We start from the raw sequence: 24,295 nt of genomic DNA on the forward strand, positions 1-24,295 counted from the left end.
AGATGCTTTCTTTTTTCCCCCCTTTGTATAATTTTGGCTTCTTTCTCAAAAATCAGGTGTTCATAGGTATGTGGATTTACATCTCAGTCTTTGATTCAGTTCCACTGATCAGCATGTCTGTTTGTATACCAATACCATGTGGTTTTTATTACTGTTGCTTGAGATCAAGCAGAGTGACATCGCCAGAAGTTCTTTCATTATACAGTGCTGGTTTTCAGAAATTCTTTTATTTTACAGGATTGTTTTAGCTACTTTGGGTTTTTTGTTTCTTCATATGAAGTTGTGTTGTTCTTTTAAAGTCTATAAAGAATAGTGTTGGAATTTTGATAGGAATTGCATTGAACTGTAGATTGCTTTTGGTAAGGTGGCCATTTTTACTATGTAATTCCTACAGATCAATGAGCATGAGAGAGCTTTCCATTTTTCAGTATCTTCTCCAATTTCTTTCTTCAAAGACTTGAAGTTCTTTTTCATGTAGGTTTTTCACTTGCTTGGTTGGAGTCACACCAATATTTTGTATTATTTTTGGCTATTATTAAGGATGTTGTTCCCTGATTTCTTTCTTAGCCCGCTTATTGTTTGTATTGTAGGAAGGCTACTGTTTTGTTTGGTTGTTGTTGCTGTTTTAGTTCATTTTGTACCCAGCCACTTTGCTGACGATGTTGATCAGCTACAGGAGCGCTCTAACAGAGTTTTTGAGTTGTTTACGTACACTGTCATATCCTCTGCAAATAGAGATACTTTGCCTTCTTGCTTTCCAAATCGTGTCCCCTTGCTCTTCTTCAGTTGTCTTATTGCTCTAGCTCGGCCTTCCAGTACTATGAGTAGAAAGGGAGAGAGTGGGCAGCTTTGTCTTACCCCTGATTTTAGTGGAACTGCTTTGAGTTTCTCTCCATTTGATTTAATGTTGGCTATCAGCTTGCTGTATATAGCCTTTATCATGTTTAGGGATGTGCCTTGAATCCCTCATCTCTCCTAGACCTTTATCATGGAGTGTTGGGTTTTGTCAAGGCTTTTTCAGCATCTGACCAGATGACCATGTATTATTTTTCTTTCAGTTGATGGATTATATTGACATATTTTCATATGTTAAGCTACCCTTGCATCTCTGGAAGGAAGCCTACTTGATCATGGTGGATGATCTTTTTGATGTGCCCTTGGATTTGACTTTCAATAGTATGTTATTGAGTATTTTTGCATCAATGTTCATGAGGGAAAATGGTCTGTAATTCTCTATGTTGAATCTTTGTGTGGTTTGAGTATCAGGGTGACTATGGCCTCATAAAATGAATTTGGCAATGTTCCTTCTGTTTCTATTTTGTGCAGTCATTTGAGGAGTATTGGCATTAGGTCTTCTTTAAAAGTCTGGAGGAATTTTATATTAAAACTGTCTGGATTTTGTTTGTTTTGGTTTTGTTTGTTTGTTTGCTTGGGATACTTTTAATCACTGCTTATATTTCCTTGGGGGTTATAAGTCTATTCAAATTGTTTATCTGATCTTGGTTTAACTCTGGTAAATGATATCTATCAAGAACATTGTCTAGTTCTTTTAGATTTTCCAGTATCATGGAGTACAGGTATTTTCCTTCTCCGGGATTCCCCCAGTTTGTATTCTTTATTGCTTCTATTTCCATTTTCAGGTCTTGAACAGTTTTATTCATCTCCTTCGTATGTTTGTATTTTCCTGGAGCCCCATGGCTTCTGGGGTTCCCAGTACTGGCTTGGCCCCTGGGTTTCCAGCTTGGCCTCTGGTAGAGCCTGGTGGAGTTCCTAGTATTTGTATGGCCTCCAGTAGAGTGGGGTGGGGGTGAGGGTGTCTTCTGGGCCACTCTTAGAAGTGTGGCCTCTGGTCTTCTGCTGGAGTTGTTGGCTGGAATATGGAGCTGAGGGAAGGCAGTGCTGTTGGGGACAGCTCAGCGGGCTCTAAGGAGTGCTGATGGTGGTGGGCGGCATCTTACCTGAGGTTCCTAGTACCAGTGTGGCCTCCCATAGAGCAAAGATCTGCTGGAGTTGTGGACTGGCATATTGTGTTCCTAATATTTTAGATTTCCTTCTAGTTTGTTGTTAGAGCTGGTCTTGAGAGTTGTGGTTGTACAGAGCATGTGCACTGAGACATATCTTGTGAAAAGCCATCCCTTTCCTGAGGTCCCCAAGTCTCCCTTTCTTTGAGGCTTCATGAGTTTTCTTGCTTTACTCCTTGTCTGTCATTCACTCCATCTTGTAATACCAGTTGTTTTGGATCCAAAACATTTTTTTTCCATCTTAGTACTAGCTCTGGGCCTGTGGGCACCAAAGATATGTTTGTTGGTTGAAATACTTCATAGGTTCTTGGATATGGAGGATCTATTTCTGAAAAGCTATGAAACTCACACCTTCAATCATTCATGACAGTGTCTCCTTAAGAATGAGTAAATAAAGTGTGTGTGTGGGGGGGGAAATGGGGGAGCTCATAAAGCCACTGTTCCTGTGTGTGTTTTTCTGCATGTGTGCTCTCTCTCCTCATCAGTGTTCCTAGGATTTCAACATATGTTCCCTTTCAGATTAACAACGTGGCATGTACACTTAGCAGATGCTTGGCTTTCTCATGGCATTTTAACATTTTAAACATTATTTTCATGTGTTTTAAGGCACTGGCATAGTTCTTGTTGAGTGCTTTCAGACTTTATGAGAAGATCTCAATAACTTGAAATTACAATGATAATAGTGAATGTTGAAATATAAACATGGTATAGGCATGAGGACTGGTGCATGGTTTAGTGCTCATACGTATTGGCGAAGGACTCTGGACCTGAAGAACCAGGTACCAGGTCACAGAAGAATTTCCTAGCCTGGAAGCTTATGGGGGGGATTTAGACACATTGTAAATATTTGAGAAAGAGAGGTTTCAGTATTTCAGAGCACTCATCATCAAATGTGACTTGGTTTTTTTTTTTTTTTTTAAATCATAACTCATTGAAACTAATATTTCAGCTTTGTGTGTTGGGAAGAGACAGAAGGTCACTAGAACCCTGAGGGCCCTGTAATACCTCACTTGCTTTCTCACTTGGTTCCCACCCTTTTTCTCTGGCAGGTTCCACTAGGCTTCTCAGCTCCACTAGAGGACCTCCCTCCTGTCCCCCACATGGCATGCTGTACTCTGGAGAGCCTGTACCTTCTGATGGGAAGGGAGCTAGAAGACCTGGAGGAAGTGCCCCCAGGAAACGTGCTGGGTATGGTGCTGCTAGCCACTCGACTCACTGCAGCCTTGAGGCTAGCCAACATGTCACGGGGTGTTTGGTGACGTTTTTTAAAGAAAATAACCTGTCTTTTTTTCATAGTTTGTGATTTTTTTTTCTGGAGTCTTTAACTTAGTATAATTGAGTCACCAGTGTGTGAGTCAGTAATTTGGAGATCTAGTTCAAACACATCCGTGCTGCTTAAGTAAACCATGATGCTCTATCTTAAGTGGTGGTTCCATTTGTTTGGAAGCTAAAAAGAGAGTCCTTACTCATACAAAGGCAGTGCAGATCTGGGTCTCCAGGGTTAATTTTAATTTTTGGAAGCTTTTTATTTTATTTTTAATATATGAAGGTCTGTTTAAATTTGTTCTTTTTTCCCTCACCCCAATTGCTTCTTACTATCTAATCGTGATTGATCGGTATTAATTTTTCTGTAAATGCTGCTCCCTGTTCCTGACTTGATTCCTGCCCCTTGTGCAGAGTCCACTGAGGCGCTTAGTACTGCTCCTGAGGCAGGTTCTTCACCAGACCCAGGATGCGGAACACTGTGTCCCATCCTGCCCTCGCCAGCTGTAGAGCTGTTCCTTCCGTGACTGCTTAGATGAGACAGTCTTGTTAAATCAAGAATATTGGTCTAGAATAGCTACTGGTTTGCCTGAATTTTGTGGGCACTAATCCTAGAAAATTGTCAAAACATTTTGTAATGCTTCTGCTGAGGTGTGTTTGTTTCTGAAATTCATTTTTAAAAAATCTTTATTTGACATGGAATTAGTAGAATTCCTGGCCTCTTCCTATTCCCTATTTTGTTTCTACTCCTTTGAAAAATGCCACTGGACTTGTGATGTAGCTGACGACTGATGTCACTTTGTGAGTGACGATAGCCAATTCCTCAGAGCTCTGAGAGCATGGGAGCAGCAGGCCTCTGCTCCTAAGCCCTCCTCAGGATTACTGTGGCTTAGACCCTCTGTTTCTTAAATGTCCTCACAACCTAGAGGAGCTCAGCACATCCAGGGAAAGAAAGGAACTCTGTGGTGTGGACAGCATGGGTGGCCTTCTTGATGGTGCCTCTACCTAAGTCTCAGTGTATTGTCTTCTCCAGCAGAAGCCATAGGAGCACTGCAGGCGCTGCTGTAAGCGATAGGAGCACTGCAGGTGCTGCTGTAAGTGATAGGAGCACTGCAGGCGCTGCTGTAAGTGATAGGAGCACTGCAGGCGCTGCTGTAAGTGATAGGAGCACTGCAGGCGCTGCTGTAAGTGATAGGAGCACTGCAGGCGCTGCTGTAAGTGATAGGAGCACTGCAGGCGCTGCTGTAAGTGATAGGAGCACTGCAGGCGCTGCTGTAAGTGATAGGAGCACTGCAGGCGCTGCTGTAAGCGATAGGAGCACTGCAGGCGCTGCTGTAAGCGATAGGAGCACTGCAGGCGCTGCTGTAAGCGATAGGAGCACTGCAGCGCTGCTGTAAGCGATAGGAGCACTGCAGGCGCTGTGTAAGCGATAGGAGCACTGCAGGCGCTGCTGTAAGCGATAGGACACTGCAGGCGCTGCTGTAAGCGATAGGAGCACTGCAGGCGCTGCTGTAAGCGATGGATAGGAGCACTGCGAGGGCTGCTGTAAGCGATAGGAGCACTGCAGGCGCTGCTGTAAGCGATAGGAGCACTGCAGGCGCTGCTGTAAGCGATAGGAGCACTGCAGGCGCTGCTGTAAGCGATAGGAGCACTGCAGGCGCTGCTGTAAGTGATAGGAGCACTGCAGGCGCTGTTGTAAGCGATAGGAGCACTGCAGGCGCTGCTGTAAGTGATAGGAGCAATGCAGGCGCTGCGGTAAGTGATAGGAGCACTGCAGCGTGCTTTTAAGCGATAGGAGCACTGCAGGCGCTGCTGTAAGTGATAGGAGCACTGCAGGCGCTGCTGTAAGTGATAGGAGCACTGCAGGCGCTGCTGTAAGTGATAGGAGCACTGCAGGCGCTGCTGTAAGTGATAGGAGCACTGCAGGCGCTGCTGTAAAGCTGAGACAGGAAGGATAAGATACAACTCCGTGGTCACTGCCCTTGGGGCCTGTGTCCAACCAAGTCCCACCCTAGTCACACTGTTCATTGGCTCAGATCCCTTATGGTCTGCTTGTCTCTGGAGACACAGCCTGGGGTATGCTTCATGAAACCTCCAAGGCGTGGCTCTAGCCAGAAGCGTAGGTAAACCGTCCCAGCCTCCTAGCGAGGTTCATGTTTTCATTTGGGAGTGAAAGGGCCTTCCTGGTGCCCTCTGAATGTAGTCTTGTTTCTCTAATTTTGTCATATGCCCCGGGAACTACAGGGGAGGCCTGGGATTGGGTTTAGGGATATATGGGCTATGAATGGTTTTCAGAGGTCGAGTTTCCCCGCCAGCCAAGCCATCCCCACCCCTCATCTCTTGTTGCCTAGCAATTCCTGGGCCCCCTTTGTTAAAGTTATGTTTCTTCACATTAACAAGCAAGATCATCCCCCAAAAGGATTATGAATGTAGCACTGAAGGAATTAGAGCCAGGCTAGCTTCTTTGATTTGCCTTCTAAATTGAGACAGACAGTAATTGTTTCCAAATCTAACAGAGCTCCCTGTATAACTAACAAGAACAAAGACACCAAGATTCTGCCCATCATTTCCCACCAACTAGTTATATTGGCTTCTAGCCAGGCCTGCACCCTTGCTGGGCCTACGGATTTGCAAATGGTTTGAGCTAGCTGCCTTAGTTACTAACGTTACTGACAGATCGGTGACTTGTGGTAGGAACAGAGCAGCTGCACTTGTTTTCCAAGATTGTCATCTATGGGTTCCCATGGATTCATTTCTTATATTTATCATTTAGCCAAAGCTTGAAGGACAGAGCATTTACTAGCAATATACGGAGTATGGTTTAGTGTTCTAACCATGCTAACAAAACTATAAAATACCTACAAAATTGAGTTTGATGTCCCTGTTGTATTACAGCAGGCTGAGATTCCAAGTCAAAATGCAGTCAGTTTAAAATGCTTCATGATTATATCATGAAAAATTTTGGTTTGTGTTTTTGTTGTTTGTTTGTTTGTTTTTAGGTTTTTTTTTTTTCTTTAGGATTTTTGAGACAAGGTTTCACTGTGTAGCCTGATTGTCCTGGAACTTACTTTGTACATCAGGCCAGCTTTGAACTCCCAGAGATCTACCTATCTCTGCCCTTTTTTTTATCTGGATTGTCAGTATCTCTGTGGTTGGAAAAGAACAATACTACATCGAATTCAAAACCTCTAACTTCTCAGGCCTGTGGTTCTTAAAGATAAACTTTAAGTAATTGGTCCATTTTCCCTGCCAGTGTTCATTAGAAGGAACAGTAACTATTTTGACACGGTCACTTGGGCCTGATGACCCATTCAAATGACCCTATCAGAACACCATGAACTGATTTGCAGCTTCAGAACCTAGGGCAACCTCTTCAGGGAAATTCCACTTGTTCATTGATTTAAAACCATACTGCATATGTTAGCAGTCACAAGCAAGTTCCTAAGCCAAGGTGTTTAATAAAAGCAGCTGTTCAGAGCTAACAAGTGTGGAGGAGGAGGCTGGCTACTTTCATCTTAGAAGGTAGGAGGGACAGAAGGCTCGCTGGTAGCTAAGGACGATGAAGGGTTGATAGGGTCCATTGACTAAAGCCAGGTGTGTCCACACAGTTTTTCATTGTTTACAGTTTGAAATGAAAAATTAGGCTAATTGGGTCTAGTAGTGCTCATGTTCCAGTTTCCTACCCATGGCTGCAGCGTAAACCCTGAAGCCTAGTGGCTTAAAAGAAAGGTGGCTTTTGTTTTAATGCATCTGCAGTTTGCACATCCTTTGGTGTCTGCTGAGGGGGCTCAAGGCCCGGGGGCTAGAGTTATAGGAAGAACCTTTTAGTCCAGGTGTTGGAGGCTGGTGCCACCTCTTGGCTGTGACCTTAGTGGGTAACCAGGCTTTACAGGAGAGTGGTTTGTTACACTTTGAATATGAATTATCCCATCAACAGGCTCAATTTTTGGGTGTCTTTCTCTCCTGTTGGTAGTGCTATTTGGGGTAGACGCTTTCAGAGACTGGGTCACCAGGACGTGTCTTTAAAGGGTATGTCTTGCTCTGCCATCTTTCCTCCTTCCTCCATACCATGAGGTGAGCTGCCTTCCCTTCTTTGTGCTCCCACTATCGTGTTCTGCTTCAGCATGGGCCTAGCTAGACTCAATGGCGCCAACGCTCGTGAGATGTGATTTTTAGAACTGTGCTAAAATATATCATGCCTCTCCTTAAATTCTTTCATCAGTATGTCCCAGCACCCAGCTCTGGCGCTCTATCACCTTTAGGACATGCCTTCCACAGCCTTCAGCTTCATCCTGTTTGTTTGACGTGAATCATGGCACATACTCTAAAACGGAAAACAATATATTTATCTGTTTTTAGTGTTGTTTTTTTGTTTTTGACTTCACCTTTAGTGAAGGGTCTGTCCAGGACTTAGGGACAGTGCTTTAACACCACCATGCTACTGTTTACAAACAATGCCTTGTTTCCTTTTGCATTTTTATAGACCTATCTACACAAATCACAAACTGAGATAGAGATATTGGTGGTGATCAAGGAAGGCCTGGGAGCACTTTTTTACTTTGTCCACCTTGTCATACCTATTTAATAGGAAAATGGTGGCAAATGATGGCCATCTGCTTTTCATCAGAAACCGTGTAGCAGTGAGTTGATACAGCACAGACAAAAACTGTTTTGATGGGAGAGGAAATGAAAACATTATGTAGCATTCTTGGACAATCAGTATTAGGTAGTCAGACTCTATAGTAAAGTTCTTTTATTGCAGCACTTGAAAATGCAGATTTCACATTTGAACTCAGCTGTAACTCACTTCAGAACTTGTATGTGCTGATAAGTATGGAATAGATTTTGTAGTCTGGAAATAGTTGATTTCAAGTTTAAAGTCCTTTAATTTCAACCTGATGTTTGTGTAGCTGGTATACATGGGACCAAAGAGACCTAGCTGAGCACACAGTCGTCTTCTGTCCAATTCCCCACCAGAAGTGTCTCTAAAGATAAATGTCTGCTACAGGCTTGTACTGAAATGTGAGGGGAAATTGAATTAGAATTCCAAGTCCTTGGCCTTTTCATATACTCCTGTAGATCTCTTCCATATGGTTGAGCCTTTGAAAGTCAGGGACACATTCTGAGAGGAAACATGATATTCTTCTCTTCACAACATAAGGAAAATAATAAATATTAATTACCCCGTTTCTGAACAGATTTAGTTCTACCACAGTTGGCTGCGGGGCCAGGAGGACGTCAGTGTCTGTGATCAGTGTGGTTGAATGGAGGGCGGGGGAATATGTTCTATTTATGTGATGTAACCTAGAAACAGGAATTGCTGGAAGGATTTTACCAACAAGTTTGATTTCACTTGTTTCAAAAGAAATCTCAGCAGTCTGTGGTTGTAGTCCTTAAGTCTTGGTAATACTTTTATAATATTTTAAATTTATTTCTTGAGAATTTTTTACATGTATATTACTATCAGAATTTCTGATTGGAGTTTATTTTAACCAACAAGAAAAATTAACAGCTTTAGTAGTCTTTTATGTTTAATAGCTTAACCTGATTTTCATAACTTTGCATTTACAGATGGTAATGATTTACAAATTTTCCTTTTATGTAATAGCTCTCTGTATTTTTTATGCTTTCATATTGCTGATAAACGGTGACAGGTAACAGGGGGTGTAGTGCTGTTCCTGGCTTTAGTGGCGATGCCCCTAGTGTTTGTGCTTCACCGTTGACGCAGTGACTCTTGTCTATCAGGCTGGTAATGGTGCAGCTATGTTGATGAATCCTCAGACTGTGAAGACGGAGTATTAGAGGCTTCCTGCTGTAACTAATGTCATGAATTATACTTAATTTTCTGTGCAGTAAGCCGCCTTTGCAGTCTTAGAGAAAGTCTTAGCCACTGATCATTGCACATTCTTTTAATAGAATGTTAGCTTTAACATTCTATTTAACATTAGCATTTTATCCAGGGTTTTGTCATATGAGGACACCAGGCAGTGTTTTCTAAGTATCATGAAAATACCAAGTAGGGAACTGGTTTTTTCCCCTTTCTAGAACCATCTGGCTGGTGGCCACTATGTCCAGGTATTTACTTTTCAATAGTTGGAAACCAAGTGGCAATAAAACTGACTTCATCACTTGTACTGGCCACATTCCCAGTACCCTGTGGCCGTGTTTTAGGGTTGAAGCTAGTGGATGTGTCTGTAGTGTGAGGATTGTCTGCCTGCAAGTTTGAAGCCGCTCTCTTAGCTGCGGCTCCAGCAGGGTCTTCCTGTTTGGCGCTGTGTGTGGGATGCTGTGTATTCCTCAGTCCTGGTGCTGCTCTGTCCTCTTACTTGAGTTCCTGATTATAAAACTATCTTTAAATTTTTTAATATACAGCTGGGCGTGGTGGCACACACCTCTAATCCTAGCACTCAGGAGGCAGAGGCAGGTGGATCACTGTGAGTTTGAGGCCAGCTTGGTTTACAAAGCGAGTCCAGGGCAGCCAAGGCTAACACAGAGAAACCCTGTCTAAAAAAAAAAAAAAGACAAAAACAAAAAAAAAAAGAAAAATTTAATATTATATATGGTTAATATTTAATAATTTAACCATATGTAACAAAATATTTAATTAATTTGCTATTAGTACTTAATAATTTATCTATATAATATTTAAGAAATATTTAATATTAAAAATAACTTTCCTGACTGAGGATATAGTTCAGTAATAAACTGCGTGCTCACTCATGAGCAAGGCCCTTGGATTAAAGAAAGCCCAGTGCCATGATACATTAAAAATAATTTAATATAGCACAGGCTCTACATGGGTAAATTTGAAAATTCAGGTAAGCTAAGTGAAAGTCACTCCTTGCTGCATGTGGAACAGATACCAGCATTAGAGCAGATATGTGAAACAAATAAAGTTACAGCACTTTTCTTCATGTTCTGGGAAACAGTTCAAGTGCCATAAGGCTTTTCTGATTCTTAAAATTTGTGATATTACTTGCCATGAAACCACCTGTCCCTGGCTGGTTATCAAATTTGTGATGAAGTAATGTTGTCAGCCGACTGTGGTGCCACCTGGGTTATTTTTCCTGGGCTATCAGTGCTCACGCTGTCATAGGTAACAGAACTGATCGTCTAGCTCATAGAGACCCATGAACAGTGCCTATGACAGTGACGTTAACAACTAATGTCTGCCTGGGCTTACTGTGTGCTAGACACTACTCAGTATTCCTGGGCGGCTGTCTTCTTACTCCTTGCCAGTGAGAGGACTGTTTTTACATAGGGGATTGAACCTTGGAAACACTAAGTAACAACTCCCTGATCTGTGGTACAATGGTGGGCATTGTGAAAGCTGCTGTGCTGAGCTGCTACTTTTGTCTGTGGTTGTTTAACTGTTTGGTTTCTGTATTATGTATATTTTCCTTCTTTGCTCCTAACCAATCTTACTGATTAATCATTTTTGACATTGCATTTTTCCATGTGCCTTTAAAGAATAAGGCTTCATAGTAATGTAATCATTTTTATTAAATCCTCCTGCTCGTTGGATTGTGTTCTCTCCCCCCCTCCCCTCCCCCTCCTTCCCACCCTCTCTCCCCTCTTCCTTCCTTCCTTCCTTCCTTCCTTCCTTCCTTCCTTCCTTCCTATTATTTATAGGACTTGTTTCATTTATTGTATTTGAAACTAAAGCATGTATGGCCTGAATCTTAGTATGACATTAGCTGAATGCCTTTAATTTTATATGTAGCTTTCTTTCTTTCTCTTTGGATACAGGGCTTCACTCTGTAACTCTGTAGACCAGACTGGCCTTAATTCTCAGAGATCTGCCTGCCACTTAAGTGCTGGTATTAAAGCAGTAGCTGTCACACTTTGTCTTATTATTACTTTGTTATGTGTACCCTAATTCAGCACTTTAGAACCAATGGACTACTGTTGCAGGTGGCACTGGGACATGCTCAGTCCGCTCAGCCCTGGAAAACATTGAGCAGGTACTAGGAAAGGGACATCTCCTGTCACCTCAGCTTTGATTGTTGTTGTGGATTTGATACAGTGCTTATCATGTAGGCTAAATTGTGCCTCTTGGTTCTCCTATCACTGACTGATGTTCTTGGCTATGAACCTGTATCTTTTGAAAACTTAGATTAATCCTGTTTCCTAATCTAAAAATTGTCCCTCTAGACCTTATATGAAAACAAAGGAGCATTTAGGTAGAATCCCTGCTCCATCTCCAAAGAATGAGTGTGTATACACATACATATGTACATACATATACATACATACACACATATACATATACACACATATGTATATATTCCTTTTTTTTTCCCCTTTTTTGTTTTTTGAGAGTATCACTATGTGATAGCCCATACTGGCCTGAAATTTATGATTCTCCCACTGGTCTCTTATTGCTGGGATTACAGGTTTACATTGCTACACCCAGATTCCTTTTTTAAAGATTCTTTCCTCCTCCTCCTTCTCCTCCTCCTCTTCTTCTTCTTTTTTTAAGATTTATTTATTTATTACATATACTGTGTTCTGCCTGCATGTATGCCTGCCTGCCAGAAGAGGACACCAGATCTCATCATAGATGGTTGTGACCCAGCATGTAGTTGCCGGGAATTGAACTCAGGACCTCTGGAAGAGCAGATAGTGCTCTTAACCTCTGAACCATCTCTCCAGTTCCAGGTTCTTCTTTCTTAAATGAAGCTTAAGGAGCAGATCATGAGGAAAGATGAAGCAAATAGTATTTAGAGTTGTTGGTTAAAGAAGCAAAGCAGGTTAATGTGTCAAAATATTTGAGTCAATTGGAGGGGTCAGGCAAGGGGAAGATTGTCAGAGGGGAAAGATGCAGGGTTCAGTGGCAGTGTGATCAGTGATGGAAAGTGTGTTAATCTCTCTCAACATTGCAGAAGACAGGGCATCTTGTGAGAGTGGAAAGAAGGAAGAGAGTGACATTTTGAGAAACACAGTAGATGGAAGGAAAAATAACAATGAGCCCTTGCCGGCAGATCATCACACTACACTCAGGCTGAGTTGGATCAACACTAGGCTCCCAGAAGTAGAGATGAGAAACCCAGCAAGCGTCATCCAGTCATGGAAATCTGAGGTTGGCCTGAGCATAGCAACCTAGAGGCTATTCCTAGACAGCTGGGAGCTCTCCTAGGAGTGAACCTGGAGGATGTGCTACTGACACTTTGAAGGGACAGGTTCCCATGCCACAGAACATCCTCCTGAAAACAGAGCTGACAGGCTTTGTGTGGAGCCGTGAGCTGCAACTATAATCCAAGCATGTTTTGGATGTAGTCGTTAGAGAAGTGAGTAATAGTATTTAGAACATGATCACAATGATAAGTAGACTTCAAGACTATTCTAGTCCAAAGATTTGTTAGAAGCACACTCGTGAGGTTGGTAATGAATTGTTGACATAATTGCTGGCCAAGACTGACTAGGCTGTGGAGGCCCAGAGCCTGGAATTTAGCTAAATTAATAAGACGCCAACAGGTTAAGTTTCAGTTATAAGGAAGCAGGAGAGAGGGGACAGTAATGGACCAAGCATAAGTCAAGTTCAGGAGATAGGTGGTGAGATATTTGAGTTTAGTTCTTAGTATTTATAGCTCGTTTCAAAATGGGAAAATAATATGACATTTGTAAATGGATTGTAAATATTGATGAGATACCATTGATCCAGTCTTTTGATATAAACAGAATTTTCTTTTAACACTTTCATATGCATAAATTGGTGCATTCATTTGGAGTACAATTTGACAGTGTCTTAAGGATTTTAAAGATAAATTTTACAGGAAAGTACGAATCTGCTAAGCTTTTTATTTTTTATGTTTCTCATCAAGGGAGAGCTGTTTCTTTAAGACCCTGTGGCCAGCTTGTAGAAAGGAGTTTTCTGAGAATTCACAGTAAGGATGCGTTTTGAGTAGTGGCAGTTCTTTTTTTGTTTTTTTGTTTTTTGTATTGTTTATCGAGACAGGGGTTCTCTGTGTAGCCTTGACTGTCCTGGACTCACTTTGTAGACCAGGCTGGTCTCGGACTCACATCAATCCGCCTGCCTCTGCCTCCCAAGTGCTGGGATTAAAGGCGTACACTGCCACTCCCGGCCTGTAGTGGCAGTTCTTATGAAAACTTTCTGCAGCTTAATCTTTTCAGGAGAGAGGGAGTGTGTGGCTTAGAGGAACTCACTGGATGAAGAAGCATGATTCACTGACCTAAAACATGAATATATATGTGGCAGACAATTAGATATGAAGTAACTCAGAAATGCAGTTTTAAATATGATAGAGTGTCCTTTCATAATCATTTAGAAGGGCAAAAGTATTAAAATCTGGTAACACCTTTGATAACACTTTGAAGGATGCTGCAGTTTTAACTCAGGAGAGAAGCTTTAGCGGACTCTTAAACAAGGAGCACACACCAGGATGTTAATAGTGCTCGTGGTCACAAGAGGAGAGCAAATTAAATGCTCATCAATGCAGATTATATTGTTATGAAATGGAATGTTACATGTGAGTGAAATGAATGATATTATATAATCAATGTGGGCAGCCTCACAAATACAATGAATTAAAAACCAGCCAATTGCAGAACTTGTATGTAAATAAAGGTTAAAAGCATTAAAAGCATGTAAATACTGCAGATTGCTTAGAAAAAGATGCGACCATAGTTTAAAAAAAAGATAGCAAATTCAAGGTTATTAACTTGAGAGAGATGGGACTAACAGGGGTGCTGATAATGTCCCTTGTTTTGGGCAGTAGGCTTATGCCATTTCTTTTATTTTTCTTTTTACCTTTTATTTAGATGCCATTTGTATCTTATGTGCGTGTACACATGCACACACATACACGTTCATGGGTAACAGTGTTAATATGTTTTCTTTATCTTGCTAATTCTGTCTTGTACAATTTATTCTATAGAACTGAGTGGGGAAATGCAAGTCTGTGGTTTGAAATTGGATGTTCTGGGTTAAAATTCAGTTTAGTTGATTTGGCTAGAGTAGTTTAGTAGCCAGCTTAGTAAGCTGGCAGGTGCTTACCTGTAAGATGAGATCAAGGATGGCTGCTCTAAAGTTCAGTGGGGTGTACAACCTCATCAGAAGGTTAAATATAATTGGAAGCTAATGGCCTTTACCATTTATTTTCATAGGTAATATTATTGGTAAGTAGGCCTCCAAAAATTACACCTACAAAACAAAAATCATACGTGAAGTACTTAAGTATAAAGATTAAAAGACTTTCACAGTTCAGAAAACGTGTCATTGTCTGTTAAAAGCTTCATGTGAGCTGTTCACAAACATTCTCAGGACAAGTACTCCATTCTAGTGAAGTCAGTTAAAGTTGCCCTCCAGCAAGGCTGAGAGGAGAAATCATGTGTGCATGCTGGCCTGGGATTCTCAGATGCTCCCTCTCATCCCTAGTTAGTCATGGTCACAGAGACCACAAACCTCTGGGAGCTTCTTCGAGAGAAAGCTTGAGATTGCAGCAAGAAGTGCCTTACTGAAGAAACAGAGCCTAAGGAACCTTGCAGCTCCTGAAAGGAGCATTGGTGTCAGAGCCCACCCCAGGACTGGGCTGGAGCTTAGCTATGGAAGCAGTCCTCTGGAAGATGTCAGGCCTCAGAGTCAGGGCGCTGTGTGTACAAGCTTACTCACAAGATGAAGGAGGAAGCTGACAGTAATAGCCCTGTTGTCCTAGACCAATGGTTCTCAGCCTTCCTAATGCCGAAACCTCTGGATACAGTTTCTCCTGTTGTCATGGCCCCCAACCATAAAATTGTTTCATTGCTACTAAATAACTGTAGCAATGAAACTGCAATTTTGCCTCTGTTATGTAATGTAAATATCTGTGGTTTTGGAAGGTCTTAGGTGAACCCTGTGGCCCCAAAGGTGTCTCGACCCACAGGTTGAGAGCTGCTGCTCTAGAGTTGTCTGTGAGCAGCCACATGCCTGGTCAGCAAAGTCTAGTCTAAGTGGGGACAGATTTAGAATACAGATTTCAATTGTTTTTATTTATGTAATTTGTTAACTATATAAACCAGCATGTACTTCTAAAATGACATTCTGAAGAGAAATCTTCTTCATAAATACAAAGACCACAAAATTTCAGTACAGTTTCTTAAAAGGAAATCTATTGATTCATGTTTGTAAGCTGACAGTAGCACAGGAAATCAGCATCTGTAGCTCCAGGATTATATTAAGAGCAGTAGGCGTTGAAAGCACACAGTTCTTCCGTAGAATAAAACATACTGTGTTCTTTTAAAAGTAAGTTCCCTTTTTCCAGTTTTGTGTAGGGGGCCAGATCAGCCCGTTCATCCTTGACTGGGGAAGGCAATCTCCTTTGTAGGTGAGCACCAAGATTGCGGCTTCCTACTAGCTCTTGTGTGCTGAGTTGGAGGAGGAGGGCTGATGGCAGACTCCTTAGGAACTGGGCCTCGTAAGTCTCCGTGGCTAATTGCCTGTGTATCCCATGTACATTACTGAGTGGATGAGTTAACTGATAAGATACTAAGCTCAGGCGGAAGGAAGCATGAGCGGCCAGAAGCCACCCAGTGCCCGTCATCTGTTTTTTCAAGCTTTACATTGTTCTTAGGCATATAAAGAACATAGAAAGGATGCAGACTTAGCTTCCCATTGTAAAGATGCTAGAGCTGGGCTGAGAGATGGTGTGCTGCACCAGGGTGAGGACCGGAGTCAGATCCCCAGAAGCCACGTATGAGCCAAGTAGGCATGGCAGTCCTTTTGTAGTCCCAGCACTTGGGAGGCACAGATGGGATCCCCAAAGCAAGCTGCCTAGCTACACTAGATCACCTTAGTAAATGAAGTAGAGAGTGATTTCTGACTTCACACCTGTACACATAACATGTGTTCCCACCCACATGGGAGCACATACATGTACACCACACACACACACACACACACACACACACACACACACACAAAATACTAGATGTTGGTGGGTAAGAACAAAGTCCTTTCTTGATCTGAACATTTCTTGTTGAAGAACATCAAGGTAGTTTTGCGGCTTTGGTTCTTTTATTGAGATAAGGTATCATATAGCCAGAGCTGACTTCAGACTTGGTATATAGCTGACAGCAGTTTTGAACTCATTTTCCTGTCTCCCCACCTTTCCAGTGCTGAGGTTACAGACATCCACCATCATGCCTGCCAGTTGTATTTTAATGAAGTAAGATTATCTAATCCCCAGAGCCACGGTGAGATTATCAGGAACTCTTCAGTTGAGACGCTAGAACTAGTGCGTCTTTCTCCCCCGGCATATGGGTGAAAGGTTGTTGAGCAGAGAAATTGTGCATCTCCTCCAGCTCTTTCCTCTTTTGCATTGTCAACAGAGGAGTGTGGTCTTGGGCTTTGGAAGCCTGCAGCTGTCCTAGCAGCCGTTTGGAGCATCCATTGAGTTTCCTAAGCAGAGTACTTCCAGGTTAAGCAGAGGTCAGGGGTCACAGGCTGGAGTGCTTGGCCCATCTTCCTGCTCCTTTCTCCACCACTTTACTACCACGCTGGTCATTAGTAAATGTTCAGAATTGCTTGTGTTGGACCCTTGGCTTGTTCACATCAACAGGGAAAAAAAAAAAAAAAAAAAAAAGCCCCACTATGCTGGTGCTGCTGCTGGCCTTTATCTTCTATTCTGGTTGGTTTTCCAGTCTCCTTGTTTGATTTTTATTATTTTTATTGTCTCAGCTAGGTTCTGTTGCTGTGTAAAACACCAGGACCAAATGCAGCTTGAGGAGGAAAGGGGTTATTTGGTGTACATATCCTGACCAGTCAGACCATCACTGAGTGAAGCCAGGGCAGGAATTGAAGGCAGGAACCTGGAGACAGGGGCTGAGGCAGAGACCATGGAGAGGTGCTGCTTACTGCCTTGCTCCCAGTGGCTCGCTCAACCTGCTTTCTTACAACACCAGGGACCACCAGCTGGGGGGAGGAGGCCTCCCGTAGCAATCATTAATATGATGAAGGCGCTTCCCAGATAAGCTAAACTTCTGTCAGGCTGACCAGAAATTAACCAGACACCAGTAATTCATCCATCTTGGCACACACCTTTAATCCCAGCACTCAGGAGGCAGAGGCAGGCGGATCTCTGTGAGTTTGGGGCCAGCCTGGTCTACCAAGTGAGACCAGGACAGCCAAGGCTACACAGAGAAACCCTGTCTCAGAAAACCAAAGTCAAAACAAAAACAAAAAAAACAGAGTTACTTTGTATTTTATGTGTATGTGTGCCCCCTGCTTTCAAAAGCCAGAAAAGGATGTTGGGTCCCTGGAGCTAGAGTTACAGGCAGCTGTGAACAGTGGGGGGCTAGGAGCCAAGCTCTGCTAGAGCAAAAAGTGGTGTTATCTGTCTAGCCTTCTCTGCTGCCCCCATGAATTTACCTTTGAATCTGGTTTATCTCAGCTGGTTGTCGCTTTGGGGCTACGCTCTTACCTTTATTTTTGCATATGACCTTGAAATCCTTCTTTGTTTTCCTGGTTCATGTAATGCCTATGCTAAAGCACTTTATTTATTCGCAGAATAGAGTCATAAGCGCATTCTTCTGTGTAGCTCAGTAGTATGTAAGAGTCTAGGGAGGTCGAGTCTCTAGAAGTGATTACTGCATGTGTTATCAGCCTAATGTAAACCTTAGACTTTTATATATGCATAAGCACTTTAATGTATAGATGTGTATACAGTACATAATAATTTCATAATGAAATTGCAATTTGACTTGGTAAGATTCAGAGTCTTTACAATATTGAACCACTGCTAGTGACAAGGAGCTGAACAAAGGTGTGCGACTTAAGCCTTGCCTGGATTGTTCTGGTCTTCTAACTTTACCATTACCAGGTAAGTCATTGTAAACAGGTGACATTGCCCTAGTGTTAGCATCTTTGGGGGAAGAAGCCACTCCCACTTTCATACAAGGCCCTTTTTTGTGGCTTCTAGCCCAGCTGTCTCAACTTGAGCTGCCAGGCAGCAGCAGCCTGAACTCCTTTGAAGGGGCCTTGACCAGCCTTTGTGTGGAGTGTGAGGATTGGAACTCAGATCTGAATGTCTGTTACACCTGCTGCGCCCTCTCCTCACTCTTAGACTGTTCTTGGCATTTAGTCGCTAATTTTTTTTTTTTTTTTATGTTGTGATCTCTTCCCTGTCTTTCTGCAGGTTATTTGTGAAACCCAGGGCCTCTTATTTTTAACTTCTAGAGAGATCACCTGCTGTGTTAGTGGCATGAATTAATTCTTAAGCATCTGGTGGCCTTTAATTTAGTTCCATTTTTCAGAGTCTGGCATTTACATGAGACCTTTTCCTGTGTTGACACAGCCTTTCCTTAATCCATACCTTTCTGTAGACTTGAGATTTGGGGTGGAGACTTGGAGGGAAGAAGGATATAAGCCATCTTTTGTGTGGGTGATATATGCACACGTGAGTCTGTGTGCCGGTGCACACGCAGAGACCAGAGGATGTTGGGTGTCCTGCTTTCATTCTCTGCCCTCATGCCTTTGACAGTGCGTTGTCTCTCACTGAGCCTGGGGATGGACTGGTGGCCCAGCAAGCCACCTGTCCACCCCACATAGTGCTGGGTTACAGGTACATGTGTCATCACGACCTGCTTTTACGTTCTGATAGTTATGACATCTTATGACTGTGAGGTTAGAGTTCAGAGCCATACGGTTGGGTATACTGCTGACCGGCTTCTCAGTTGTACACCATTCTTGGCATTTGATTTTTCAAATCCTCTTTTCCATGTTAAATTTAGAAGTTCTTTGTGGCTTACTTTTCTGGCCTAATCATTTGCCTCATATACATTCATATTATGCACACTGACCTGTCTGGGTCTATTCCGCTCGCTAGAGTAGATTTTTCGCTCTGTGTGCTTAGTCTTGCAGAGTGTTTGCAGGCCATTCCTACTTCTGATCCCACTTCAGCAGCTGACAGGGTGACTAGGTGCTGACAGGAGAAACAATGCTGCCTCTCCCAGCTCCGGCCCCTTCGACAAGCTCACCTTGGTAGGGGTGTCCAGACTCAGGGCATATGTAGAAAATCATAGAGAGTCAGGTGATCTCTTTGAACTCTCCATCCCTCTTAGTTTGGGCTCTCCAGGAACCTCCCACCCTTTCCTTCCCTCATATCTTGGGCTGTCTTGTTATTTGGTGGCTCTGCTTTTTTAAGTACCCTCTTTGCCCTCTCCTGTATGTGTGGACTGTCTCGGGTCACTTTCACACAGCCAGAGACATTTGACAGACAGGAATTGCTGTATCCGGAGTTGTTCGAAGGCAGTCCTTATCCTAATTAGGTACCTAAAGACCAGTCGCCTGTGGCTCTGCCTCCAGAGAAGTCCAAAATAGTTGTCCCAGACTTGAGCAAATCAGAATTCCTGTTGTTTCTCCAAAAGCCCCAGGAATCTGACTGGGACCAAGGTTGAAAGCCCAGCAAAGTCTGTGCTCCCAGACCTCTGGATAAATACCGGCACTAGTGGAGGCCACTGAGGTGCAGCTGACCAAGATGAACACAAGGGGGCAGCCTTCTCCATATTTTCATCAAACCAGAAAAAGGAACAAAGAACTTGCCTGGCAGGAGTCTGCTATGCAGACACTCAGCAGAAGTGTGGTCCATGTTTGCAAGTGTGCTGGGCTGTTGTGAAGGGCAGTGCATGCTGATAGAGTCGGGGTTTGCCAACCTGCAGTTCTGTGAGCACATGCTGGAATTCCTCAGTGTCATTTGCATGGAAATTTCCCTCACCGAAGCCACAGCAATACATGGGAACAGACATCTTATTACTAGAGGCATTGATGACAGTTGAAAATATAATTAAATTTTTAAAAGAAAAGAAATGACTGTGTCCATGTGGAAAAGCTGAGACTAGTGTCATTTTCTGTCTGATTCCAAAGAATGGTTTCGGAGCAGTCACTTAAATCTTTTTTGTGCCATCCCTCCACCCCCTTTTTAAAGGAATGGTTTCATGGTCTATTTTCTTTCCTCTGGTTTCCTCTTCACCTCGGGAAGTGAGTTATGACTGCTTTGGTTGTTTCCAATTGGAAAAGGCTTTATAAAAATGCATGCTGCTTAGGGGCAGCGTAGAACACCTCGCTAATCCCTGGTCTCCTGTGCGATCAGGACTGCGTTGTCGCTGGCTTTGTTCTGTGCATTGCAGATGACTGTCTGCTAGTGTGCGTAGTCCAGTCCGTAATGCACTGATGACCACATTTCAGAGGATTTGAGTCTGTTGACTCCATTGCAGATCGAAGTCAAGAGTTGTTCTCTTCCACTGCTGTATCTAAATCCACTTTGTTATTTGACTCTGTAATGTCTGGAAGAAATCAAATATGCTTTGAAAATCAAAAGTAAATTTGCTATCCCCTGGGGCTAGCCTGGGTGGAAGCAGAAGTAGTTTCTTTTACGTCTCCACAGAAGCAGCAATTAGTTGGTTTATTGCGCAATAGTTTTCCTTCACAGCCACAAGCCTTCAGATTTTCAAAAATAACTACTAACTTTTACTCCCTAGTGACTTCTATAATTGGTTTCATATTTACATGTTGTTTGTTAACTGATAATAGAATTGTACTTCAGGGCCGTCTCAAACCCTGTCTGCCCAGATGTGTTTAGCACCTTATGCTGGGTGTTCAGTGAGCGACTTTTGTTCTCTTAAGTTTTACCATAAACTCAGTGATGCATTTACTGTCATTCACAAAAGAAAGGGGGAGAAGAAGGAGAAGTAGTTTTGCTTTCCAAACAAATTGAACTATTTTTATTAGCTGCCTTTGTTAGCTGCCTACAGAATACAGTGCTGCACTTCATGTGGGCAGCTGGGCTAGATGCGTGTTTATGTATGTTGCTTACGTGTGTTTTATACATATTGTACATGGATACATACACACAAACATACACACGCACAATCTGACTAGGTGCAAGATGCTCCAACACTGGTCTCAGCCTGAAACATATTTGCAAGTAATAGATCTTGGACTTCCACAGATCTTTCACAATTGCTCTTAAGAGAAATTGTGTTGTCTAGCTTTGGATTTAGTATTTTAAAGTTACATTTGTGTATAATTTTGATACATCTCCAGGTTTGTTTTTAGATGACAGACTGGAAGGGCAACCTTTACACTGAACAGGACTATACCCAGCATGAAGCATGTTAACTTCACTCATAATATAAAAGTGTCTTTTAATGCAAACAAGCAGCCAGGCATAATGGCCCACACCTGTTGTCCCAGCGCACAGGAGGACTGCCGCGTGTTTGAGGGCAGCCTGATGGTGTAGTGAGCTGCAGGCCAGCGAGGCCAACACCATGGGGCTCTGTCTCAAAACAAAAACAAAAGGTGGTTGTTTGTAGCAAACTCAGAAATGAAGTGAAGCTTCAGATGTGGAATTCTAAATTATGTAAAAATTATTCTAAGCCCCACAGACTCATTGCCAAATTAAAACCTTGACATGCAGCAGACCCATGTAGCTCTGCTCTCTACATGTATGTGGAAATCTTGTATATCTTGGCTCCCATTTTCTTAGGTGTGCTCTGTTGATTTTTAGATTTTGAAATCAGGGTGTGCAGAGAAAGCTAAGCATTGGAACCCACACACTCAACTTAAAAACAAACAAACAAAAAAAAAACAAAACAAAACAAAAAAAAAACCAAAGGCCTCATGACGGTGTCTTGCTTAGAGGGCCTGGTTCTTGCCTGCTCTCCTGAGAAGTTACTGAGAGCATGCTCTTCACTCTTAAAACTCTGTGAGGTCACACTTGTTAGGACGGATATAGCTTTGGAATTATTTTAAGCAAATGAACTTTGCTTTACATTTACTTGCTGTGTAGAGGTCAGTGTGTAGAGGTCAGAGGACAGCTTACTTCAGTCTTCGCCCCTGTCACTATGAGGGCTCTGGGGCAGGTTGTCAGGCTTGGCAACACGTGCCCTTACCCACTGAGCCAGCTCACTCTTACTTAATTGTGATACCTCAGGCACATTGCTCTTAACTTTTAGAAGGCATTTCCTATTTTTTTTTTTATTTCTATGCATAGCTGGGTTTTACATATTTCAAATCAATATTAAAATGTTATCCTTCATATTTCAACTTAAGATAAAACTCCTCCATAAATTCTTAGAAACTGACACATAATTCTTTTTGTCTTTGTGCTAAAAGTTACTGATCAAGGACTTGTGGATTTGGTGTTAGGAAGTATTCTGGCTTTTAAAGATTGAGATTTGGTCACCTCTGTGAACAGTGTAGGAACCCGCCCAGAGAAGGGACTGGACTGAGCTTGGGCTGTGGATCTAGTCTGCCCAGTGCTGCCTACTGAACCTACATTTGGAGAAGAATCCACTCAGCTTGTTTGCTTCCCGAGCTACCCCACTTGGGCATGCAGGACCCTCTAAGGCCACACTGCTGCTAAGTGCCATGGCAGAGGACAGCTGCCGTACCCTGGTTTGCCTCCTGTGGCCACCAGTAGTTTTGGTGCTAGCAGAGTGTCCCAGAGCTAAAAAGAGAAAACCTTGGAATTGTATAGGACAGAACAAATCAGACAATTATTCGAGAGATATGCAAAGAGTTCTTGAAGCCGAAGAGTTTATGGGCATATTTAGCTGACTGAGTGGTGTGCGTTTGTCAAGAAGAAGTTTGTTCTCTTTATTTGAGGCAGTAGAATGATAGACAGGCAGGTGTTTCAGTAACCAGCAGGCAGGTATGCGCCCAGGGAGGAAAGAATGACCTTTTGTAGAATATGAGTCACAGAATCTGCTCTGTACTCTGATAGGCCATTTGCAGTCCCTGATAAAGTGCATCTTTCTACTGGGCCAGATTTCACAGCAGCCCAGTGCCTCCAAGTTAGGGGAAGTAAGGACATGTGAACTGCTGTGCCATATGATACCTTCAGGCGCTCTGCGGCAAGCCCTCAGAGATGAGCAAAGGCTGTTCTGTTCCACGGTGTTCTAAGTACGGGGTTGCAGTTAAGGTACATAAGGCATACTTGAGGCAATTTCTATCCAGATAGCCTGTAAATCTCGAACCACGGACACCATCCAGCACTGCTGTCCTCTGGTGGCACCCCATGAGGATGGGCTGAGTCTAGTATATTTTATTATTGGGTTCACTAAACTTCCTGTTTAGGAGGATACAGTAACTTGGCAGTCAAGTGTAATCCAACCACAGCACAACCCCCAGGTGTCTTCTCTTTTGTCTCTCTCACACACACACAAAACTTGAGAGTTTTGTTTTTAAACTAATATCAATTCTTTGTTGGCATGTTTAGCTAATGCACTTTTATTTTTATTTCATGGACGAAATAAATAGCATGCTTGTCACACAAATCCTAACAGTGGAAATATTAAAATAGGGCCGAGGTGATGTCTCCATGGCTCAAGTCCTTGCCCATGAGGACTTGAGTTCAGTCTGTGAGCCCATGTAAAGCTGCGTGCAGTCATGTGCATCTGTAAACCCAGCTCCACTGGTGAGATGGCAACTAGAAACAGGAGGATCCCCGGGAGCTTGCAGGCCCCCTAGCCTAGCGCACCATGCCCCCTAGCAAACACAAGACCCTTTCAGACAAGACGGAAAGTGAGGACGGACTCCAGAGTGTGTGCACATGCCCACACTCAGACACACAAAGTGTTGTTGTTGTTGTTGTTGTTTTAATCAGAATCATTAAGTAAAATGAAGTCTTTCCTCATCTCTGCAGCCACTTCTCTGGCATAAAGCGAGTAACAAGCCAGTACATACACCCCCTCTTTTCCTTTGTTTATGAAACCAGCATTGAATACATTATCTGTTTGGTTCAACTCAGTAGATTGCATTGAGCTCTTGCTCACACACTGTCAAGAGGCACGAAGCACTGAGTGTATAATCTCTGCCCTCAGGCAATTTATCACATCTGTTCTGACACATATTCGGATTCATTACTGTAGTTAATCCCCTTATCAGTGTGCTGGGCCTTCCTAGTTCATGATTTTGCAAAGCCCAAATAAGGTACTGTCTGTTCAAGCACTTAGTCAGCACAGGGCACTGAGATAGTATCACAGTGATTGCTACCAAGTGATATCCAGGAACGTAA

At 42.8% G+C, this 24,295-nt stretch overlaps 1 protein-coding gene across 1 annotated transcript in view; it reads left to right on the top strand.

The window, feature by feature from the left end:
• Efl1 (elongation factor like GTPase 1) overlaps window positions 1-24,295 on the top strand; it is a 123,635-nt gene that overhangs the window by 47,650 nt on the left and 51,690 nt on the right. Inside the window, exon 15 of the mRNA XM_051148850.1 lies at window positions 3,071-3,209. Within this exon, the coding sequence (XP_051004807.1) occupies window positions 3,071-3,209 (139 nt within the window). The remainder of the gene's footprint in view (window positions 1-3,070; window positions 3,210-24,295) is intronic.

This window comes from Acomys russatus, chromosome 7, assembly GCF_903995435.1.
Source record: "Acomys russatus chromosome 7, mAcoRus1.1, whole genome shotgun sequence".
NCBI classification, from domain to species: Eukaryota; Metazoa; Chordata; class Mammalia; order Rodentia; family Muridae; genus Acomys; species Acomys russatus.